This window comes from Nuphar pumila, chromosome 6 (assembly GCF_984573655.1).
Source record: "Nuphar pumila chromosome 6, dmNupPumi1.hap1.1, whole genome shotgun sequence".
NCBI lineage: Eukaryota > Viridiplantae > Streptophyta > Magnoliopsida > Nymphaeales > Nymphaeaceae > Nuphar > Nuphar pumila.
This window is the reverse complement of record NC_143254.1, coordinates 6437562-6447458: the sequence shown is the minus strand read 5'-3', so window position 1 is coordinate 6447458 and position 9897 is coordinate 6437562. Positions and strand designations below refer to the sequence as shown.

Genomic DNA, 9897 nt, shown 5'->3' with positions numbered 1-9897 from the left:
AAGACCCACAATTTTTCAATGTAAAAATGATAAAATTTTTATTATTTTACCGGGTCTGGTTCATGTAGTTCATATCGGGTCCAGGTATGATTTCTCTTATAGTGGACCTGATTAGACCCGGGTCTGAACCCGATACCATACTCTAAAATCAGGTCCAAGTCTGGTTCCACCGATACCAAACCCGACCCATTTACACCCCTAATTACAGGAATGCGGGCCCATTAAGTGATCCAGTTCTGGGAGAGAGTTCCTTGTCATAAAAAAACAGCCTACATTCATTTTATAAAAATAGTTATTATCACCTAATTAGTGTTCAAAACATTCAACATAGTTTTTATCTTTTAATGATGAGGAACCCACTGAAAGCTGGGTTACTTAATGGGCCAACCCCTTGCTGGGAAAACCTTAAGTGGGGTCACAGACACCCAAGTCCTCAATAAGACCACCAGTTAAAGGCACTCGCGCACACCTGGTAGGAGTCGGACCCGAGACAAAGGTGTAAGCACCTTCTCCCCAAGCCTGCTGACATACGACATAATGTTAAACGAATACAGGCAGAGAGAGAAAGAGAGCTGAAAAGCGATCAACATTACTTAAAAGTGAAACTCAACAAAAAGTTGAGTCCTACAAGCACAAACACAACAACACAACATGAAAACACCATTTACACAAAAACAGAAAAACCCAAACACAAAACAAAAAACTCATCAAGGATCACAAACATCTAGATGAGGATCGGTTGGAGGCAGAGGCAGGTCTTTGAGATATATACGTAAGATAGCATACACATCAACCAAGACCCTATGAGTCAAACAGTTAAGGTTGAACGGAACATCCCGAAAAGTAGCATCATTTCTGGCCATCCATATGAACCACCACACTGTAAATAACCAAACTCTCCAAATAGTCATCCACTTCTTTTCACATCTAATTATAGTCGGGCCGAGGATAAGATCTAACGCAAAGCAGCCCTTCTGCATAACAACTGATGGAGCCCTCCAAGTTTTAGAAAACAATTTCCGAAACACTTCATAGGACCAAAAAAGATGTGTGGTTTCTTTAGCCTGTCGACAAAGCACACACCAACTGGAAAACTGAAACTCCATCCTCTTGGTATTGTCATGGGTTTGTATCCGATCACGAAGAATCAACCAAGCCAATACCTTGGTCTTCAGAGGTGGTCCCTTCGCCTATAAAACATGTTTGGAGATCCAGACCGGACCTGAAGGTAAAAGAGAACGATAGACCTTGTGGACTTGGAAAACTCTTGCAATTGAGACTGCCCATTGAAGCCAAGATCTGTCTACCCCCATGTCCAAATCCCTATCAAGAAACAAACGCAATGCCCTAAACCACATTTTTCTCAAATGCGATGTGTATGGTCCACGAGCCCCCTGACAAATAGCAAGTGAATCGATTAAACCATATTTCAGTCGGAGGAAGTTTGCACATGCATCCTGTGAAGTATGAGCCAACCAACACTACTTCACAGCCAATGCCATACTCCTTTTACGTAAAGCAAAAATTCATAAGCCAGCCATAGTCCTTAGCATAACAATGGAGTCCCATCCCACCAAGTGCCTCTTATAACGCCTATTTACACCACACCATAAAAAGCTGGACAGAACGCGCTTAAGTTGTTGCTCAACGTTGACTGGCACGACACAAACCGACATGAAGAATTCTGAAATTGCTGACAAAACATGCTTGATCAAAGTAATTCTGCCTGCAAAAGACAAATATCTAGCACGCCAAGTCTGGAGCTTAAGACACACCTTGTCAACAAGTGTTGCCCATGATGTTTTAGAGGTCGGCTTGACTTGTAGGGGTAGCCCCAAGTACTTAATCGGCAATGACCCTAAAGCGCAGTTGAAATTTTTTTCTGTCGCATTTTGACTGGTCGGATCACCATTCAAAAGTGTGACCGAACACTTATTTTCATTGAGCTTCAGCCCGAACAAAGCTGCAAAAAACATGATAATAAGCTTTACGCGTAGCATCTGCTGCAGTGAAGCCCTTCCGAAGACTAGCATATCGTCTGCATATTGTATAATATGCCCAAAAAAATCTTGGATATCCAACGATTGTACAAAGCCCTTTGTATGTGCGCGTCTAAGAACCCCTGCAAGTCCTTCTACCACTGTATTAAACAAAAGCGGAGATAACGGACATCCCTGTCATAGGCAGCACCATAATGAAAAGTGCTCACCCTTTATCTCGTTAATGGACACCATGGCTTATGCATTGGTAAGGAGCTTTGACACCCATTTAAAAAAATGGTTGCCGAATCCCATGTGATTCACCACTTGCAAAAGAAAAGGCCAGTACACAGAATCATATGCTTTATTAAAGTCAAGCTTCAACACGAAGTAAGGAGTACGACTCGCGTGCATGGAATGAATGACCTCTAAAGCCGATATATATGCTTGTTGAACTCTCTTATTTGAAATAAAAGCAAACTGAAAATCAGAAAATAGATTAGATGCCACCAATTTTAGTCTTGATGCTAAGACCTTTGCGACTATATGATACAAGCCTCCCATTATGGAAATGGGACGGAAGCACATAATATTTGTGGTGATGCTTTCTTTTGGAATAAGGAAGATTAAACCGACATGACACTGGCTAGGCAGTCTAGAGTTACGATGAAACTCATCAAACACTGTACACAAATCACTCTTCACTACTCTCCAAAAAACTTTAAAAAAAAACTATAGGAAAACCATCTACTCCCGATACCTTCCAACCCGACAAATCTTTAATTGCGTTCATGATTTTTGCTTCTGAAAACCTACGTTGCAAGGTTAAGACCTGATCTGGTTGAAGAGAAAGAAATAACTCATGCCCTATATTACCTCCCGTATTTGGCGGAATAGAATAAAGCTTCTCGAAATAGTTAGAGATTGCCGACACAAGATTTTTCCCTTCCCACAAGACCCCGTCAATTGTGATCGATTGAAGGATACTTCGTCTAAACCGATCGGAAGCAAATGAATGGAAAAAATGAATATTTTCATCCCCTGCCGCCAACCATTTCACCCGAGCACACTGCTTTCATTTCAACTCCTCTTTTATCCTCCAATGTTTCAATAACGTCGTCCGATCAGCAAGTCTACTTTGTAATCCCTTCAACTGCTTGCCCGATAATCCTTCGATAAAAGATAATAGGGTGAACATTGATGAGATCTTTGCCTCCCATTCAACCATATCATAAAACTTACTCACAGACCGCCTTTGCAACCAAAGTTTAATATCCTTAGCTAGGCGCAAAAGCTTCTTTTGGTATCGGATAGCAGACATGTCTTCATGAACCCTCGAAGTCCATGACCTCTCAACCACTGAATGAAACTCTGGTTCAGTTAACCACCATTGCTTGAAAGAAAATCGACGAACTGATCTAAAGCCTCCTCCCCATTGCACGATCACCTGACCATGGTCGAACACGGTTGGGGGAATAATCCACCCCTTTATATCTAGGATGATTTCGAGGAATCCAGTTGAAATTAAGACTCTATCTAGCACCCTACAACATGGGCATGCCCGTCGGTTTGTCCAAGTAAACCTTTCTTCAGACAATGGCATGGGGTATAGTTGATTAGCGACAACAAAATCTTGGAATTCTCTGATCGACGGATTGGGCATCACTAAATTGTTTGAATCTTGAATGAACAATAAACAATTAAAATCTTCCAATAGAGTATGGCAATCACTAGCCAAAGTGAGCACTCGATTTAGATCCTCCCATAACAATTATCTCTTAGAAGCGCAATTTGGGCCATACACTGCAGTAAGCACGACCATACGGTTCAGAGCTTGTACAGCGAAAGCGATGGAAATAAAAAACTAACTGAGGTCCACTTGAGCCGCCCCCAATGAAGACTTCCACAAAATTAAAATACCCCCATCATGATTAACAATTGCTTTAAAATAGAAGCTTGCACCACTCTACAACTCTGAAACCGAAGCAATAGAAATCTCTTGCATCTTTGTTTCACAAATAGCAATCACATTCAAAATTTTCTATCTAATCCAATTAGACAAGAATAAGCGTTTTGTTGGGCAGTTTAGGCTATGAATATTTCAGCAAGCCATCTTCATTGGACATAATATGGAAAAATCCAAGGTCTGCGTGTCCGAGGTGAACGACGTGGAGAGACAACATCTCTCCTTTGCACGCGAGATATAGTGGTGCTGACATCCCTTCCATTTTTTGTATACCCCAAACAAGAGTTCGTTGAAGACACATCATCCGGGGAAGGCTGGTTAACTAATGAAACCACAGTTGTAGCATGGGCCATAAGATCCTTCAAGATTTCATGTAGTTGCGATTTCGATAACTCGATACCCAGTAGTTGTGTTGCCGCCGTGACATCAAAGCCCATCACTTGAGAAAACAATCGGTCATCATCCCCCTTTTCCCCTAAAGATTCTCCTTCAATGACTCCATGCACAATCTTTATTTGCACTGCTTAAGGAGCCGCGAAGAAGTCGTGGTCCTGACCCACCCTTCCAGCACAAAGTAAGGAGGGAGCCATATCCGCCCGATACGGAAAAGCTCTTGTTCTAAAACAAGAAGTGAGAGAAAAGATGCAGATCATAGGAGTTTCCAAGATGATCGGAAGTGGTCCCATGATGATATATTTTATGTTGCCAACCATCGAGAAAACAACATGGCATAAAATAAAATATATATGCCTTGACGAAGAACGATATGTCCTTCAGGGGATGCTTTCTCGTAAGTTTTCATAATAGGGCGGGTAGAATATGAAGCGTCAGGGATCACAACATCTAAGTAGCCATAAACCTGATCCTCTAACGCAGAACGAGTAATGATGTTAACATCTTCACGAGGAGATTTTTCCTCCAAGAATCGAAAAGGACCTTCCAGTATAATGGTGAACTATGACGACCGCTCCATCGCGGGTTCGCAATGGTCATTCGTTGAAGATGCAAGTTCCGGCGACAATGGAGACTTTCCAGTGGGAATTTTGTTTGTTCGACGGACGGGAACCCAGATGGATCCCACCCGAAAGGATTAGAATGAGGGCTTAAAAGATTCGAACAAGCATAACTCCTGCATATTGTTGAAGGTAACCTTCTTTCGTGAATCACACAGTGCATTTACCAGATCCGAATGCGAATGAGCAGAACGACAAAAGCTTTGTCGGGCATAGCAAACAGGGTGTCTGCGTCCCTGGTGCTCGCACTCATAATGAAAACAACCGTTGTGGCTGCAAAAATTCAACGACAAGCATTTCGAGCACCACCAATCGACCCTTCGAGCTCGTGAAATCTCTGCCCTGCTAATGACAGAACTGAAGGACGGTGGTCACGCCGACGAAACAAACTGCCATCCGTCGAGCAGTTCCTCCCCAGAAAGCCTGAAAAAGAACGGCGGATGTAGGATGAAACCGACAGAGCGAGCCCCTGCCGCTTCCTTTCGCACTGCTCGCAGGAATTGCCTAATGTCATGGAGCATTAACGATCTGGTTTTCAGGCATGCTGCGAAAACCTTTCTCAGGTGATGAAAGAAGGATGTTACGAGGAATGATAGGCGAACGAAAACACCATGCTGTCGCAGACAATAGGCAGCCCTCCAATCGTTAAGGGACTTCTCCAAAACACGCAGGCCAGACTGACGAGAACTGAGGCCCCCAAAAGCTCCAAAATTTGGCTGGTGGTGATGATGATGTGCCGTAGAAGCTGCCCAAAGATAAACTCCTCACAAAGAGAGGGTGTGTGCGGGCACGGGAGAGAGAGAGAGAGAGAGAGAGAGAGAGAGAGAGAGAGAGAGAGAGAGAGAGAGAGAGAGATGGTGGGTAACGGTGTAGAAGTGTACAATTGGCGTACCCTTCATGGCAATTGGCAAATCATGCAATAAAAAAGATCAAATACATAAAAGTAGATAGAATATGTTTTTGCAACATTAAGAATTCATAAATGAAACATTTTTGTATTTACTTTTATACCCAAAGAGGGCTCCTTAGACGAGGAAAATTTACATAAAATTCTCCAAAACCTCTAACTCAGAAATACACTGACGCCGGCCAGATTATTCTCTCTGTCTCTCTCTCATTTGGTAATTAAGCTGCTGCAACACCAGCAGAGAAAAGCCTTGGAGCAGAACAGGGAGAAAGATAGTCACAGGGCTTCATGGCCTCAGACCAACATTTCTCTTGGTATTCATCACTCACGATCTGCTGGAATCTACACTCCACACTACAAAATGCTTTATCTCCTCTGTAGAAAAGATACAGAGAAAACCGTCAATGCAACAAGTTGAGATGTAGAGGAAAAAGGTTATACCATAGCTTGAATACATGGATAGTTCGCCAAGTTAGGCCAGAATCCAGACCGGAGACACCAAGAACCAGCTCACTTTGACTGACCTGTGATTCATCATGAATATACAGGACCAGAGCAAGCCGGTTGGACAGAGCCTTAAGACAGGCCATGCAAGGCTTAAATCCTGGCTCATTTTATTAAAGTATTGGAAGTCCTTAAAACTATGATAGACAATGGACTTAATTTTGGCACAGGAAACCAGTAAGAGTTTTTCCAAGTGATTAAATTCCTTCTGCATGATGACCATACCTAATAATAATATATATGAAGTCCTCAAAGATAGAAACATAAAATATCAAGAGAAGAAAAGAGACAATTATGAGACTTTCTCTTCATAACTGCTCTTCTTAAAGAGGTGCCACAGTTAGACCCACTAAATAACTATAGCAATAAATGTAAATTTTGTACCACGCATTGCATTATGTTTTATGGGAGAAAATGCAGGGTGAAATAATTGACTTTTTTTTTCTTCAGTTGATGACAGGTTCAGGCCATTTTTTGTATCAGGCACACTATATGGTGCTCAAATACCAACGGATCTTACACTATATGAAAGCATACCTGAACCTGCAAAAGTTATCAAGGATTTCATTCCATTGAAGTGAAACAAGCACGGGTGGTCCAAAGTTGGCGGCAAATTGCGTAACAGTTCAATTTAGCTTAAGCAAACAGATAGATGGTGGACAATTAAGGCCTGACCTGCTACATTTATGAACAATCTTAATTTTATATATATATATATATATATATATATATATATATATATATATATAGAGAGAGAGAGAGAGAGAGAGAGAGATTAGTTTAATAGCTTGACTAATCTAATTGTGCTGCATGGAGTACCTGAAATAGCTAAGTTTGTCAGAGACAGCAGTACCAAATTAGCAATCACATTTAAATGGTATTGTTTGTCCGGTATAGGAAAATGGACGTGAATGAGAAAAAAACATCTGGCCTTTTAAATTGCTGATGCCTCTAATAATGACTGGATCACTAATGAAGACTGAAAGAAGCATATGATCTTGGTGTACGTTAATGGAAAGAAACAAAAAAGGCACAAGTAAACTACTCAACCACATGCGTTGGAATCATAAACAATTCTTGCTTTATCTAAGGACCATCACAGATCTAATCCAGGACGAGGTAAAAGCCCCCAAACCTCTACACATCCACCTCGATCGTCTGCAACATCGATATCAGACTCCTTATTTTAAACGGTTGGAACAGTAAGAATAATGGTATCTCAATTATTGACCCAAATTGAAGCCTATCTAAAGCTGCCAAATTACATGAACGTCTAGGCCAGGCCCAACCAAAAAGGGCCTCAATATCTACCTGTGATACCAAGTCAGAACTCTCAACATAAAATAATTTGAACACAATTTTATGAAATATTTTACTACAAACTTCACTACAACCACCTTTATGATCCAACCTATCTAGTGCTGCTAAATTCATCTGAACCTCTATTATCAAACCTTAACTACAAAAGCTCTCCTCTCAGTATCTGTCAGTAAAAAAGAGGGGATGAAAGAAAATAGGAACCACATGACCTGATAACGTTGTATATAAAAACAGACATTGATTCCCAATGTAAAGTGAATTTCAATCTGATTTTTTTTCTGGTTCTGTTATAAGCTTATAAGTGAAAAAACTACGGACACCAAAGACAAAGAAACCAACACACAGACAACTCTGGATTTACAAGATTATCATGAATACCTCTGGATCCTCGTGCTTTTTATATTAAGCAAAAAATATCTCCAGAAAATTTAAAAACAAAAAACGCAGCAGTAAAAACAAATAAATTCTAACAAAAGTCACCACATCCATTTCATAATCGACTAAAAACAAACTAAATGATTGAGAAAAAAATCCCCCAGAATAGGTTCATATGTATATACTATGACAGCGGTCATATTGTAAGAGATGTAAACGCCTATTTCTATAAAAAAAATAGAAAACAAAGGCAATAATAATCGAGCAATTACCTATACATGTAGATATCCTGATCATGAAGCCTTTTCCTGCAAAGGTAGCAGCGCTTGAGAAAATCATCATTCTGGAGGATGGTCCCTTGATATCTGGGTGGTGAAGCAAAGAACACACCAGAGTCCCTCCATTGATTCTGAGCCTCTTCCTCTCCACTTTTGTCACAGAAATATTCATGCTTTCTGATTGAATTAGGACCATGGTGGGCTATCACACACGTGTAACTCTCTGACAATTCATCCTCCAACTTTGTGTCTCTAAATTTGGGTGTGGCTTTAGCAGAAACGATTGGGATGGGCTGTGAGACAGGGTGGTTCTTTATGGGGACAGCCAAGATAGCAGAGATACAGGTTTTAGAGGAAAGTACTGCAACATGGGTCTTGCTGCTGTTGCTCATAGCTGCCACAATCCCTAGGCCTATCCCCTCATCATCCTTCTTTTGCCACCATCTTGGTGACTTGACAAAATTGGAAGAGCTTTTGATCTCTAGTGGTGATGTTGGGCTCTTTGGGACATCCTGGTCTGTGAAAGCAAGGAAAGGTGGGAGCTTGATTGTGGGTGTGTCTTGTTTGTTAGGCATGGGTCTAGATTTTGATGAATTCTTGGCCAGTGCCCTTGTTCTCTTTTCAAGCATGGATATATATCTAGCAGAGCTTTGCAAATTTTAGAGGTTTTCTTTTGGTGGGGAAGAAGGAAATGGAAAACAAGCAAGGAAAATGGGGGGAGATGAGGAAAAGGTGAGGACAATGGAGGGGTTGGATGCTTTGGCCACCTTCTCTCCTCTTTCTCTCTCTCTCTCTTGGGATGGGGATTCTGCAGCAATTTAAACACACCCATCATTAATTTTAATGATGGTGGTCCACCCACATACATCATAATTCACAATTTCTGGACCAAACAAAACTCTTTTCTTTTCCCTATGATGGTCTTAGAAACGTTTGTTTCTGTTTTTTCTTTTTATTTTCAGTTACAGAAGTCATGAGATACTTGATTTTTTTAAAGAAACAACCCCACAAACCAAGTGGGAGTATTTAAAGACCATAAGCATATCATTGCTTTTTTAAATAAGGGAATTATGAGAACCCAGCTATTGAAATTGTCCCACTATGATACATTGGTGTCTGTAATTTTTAGTAGCACCATTTCATCCACAGACATATCATTTTGATTTCCAATCTTCAGGACCCACTTACCATGGTAATTTTAATGCATAGTTACAAGCAAATAAGAGATTTATTATAGTCTGAAATCATGATTAGCCTTTGATAGGATCAAGACAAGAAGTACTGCAGGATATTGAGTGCATGAGCATCATTCTCTAGGACAGCGGATCAGCTCAAGCCATGGACCATTGGTTTCCAAAAATGGACGGCCTGCATTCATACTTCTGAAATGGGCAATACTTTGTATGGGAAAAACGTGGACCCCAACCCACCATAGACATGGGGAGTTGGTTCTCTAGGTGGACCGTCCAGATTATGGTAACATCATATGCACATCCAAGATACGTGTAATTAATCAGCCTCAATCGATCACTATCCAGTAGATTAATCAATGCCT

General features: G+C 40.9%; 1 protein-coding gene across 1 annotated transcript; it reads right to left on the bottom strand.

The window, feature by feature from the left end:
* Positions 1–5881: 5881 nt before the first annotated feature.
* On the bottom strand, positions 5882–9112 carry LOC149833774 (FCS-Like Zinc finger 14-like). The gene is made up of 2 exons (XM_090009849.1): positions 8337–9112; positions 5882–6240 (listed from the first exon to the last, which is right to left on the bottom strand). Exons 1-2 carry the CDS (start codon positions 8969–8971, stop codon positions 6084–6086), a joined length of 792 nt encoding a protein of 263 aa, XP_089865975.1. The 5' UTR covers positions 8972–9112; the 3' UTR covers positions 5882–6083.
* Positions 9113–9897: the final 785 nt, after the last annotated feature.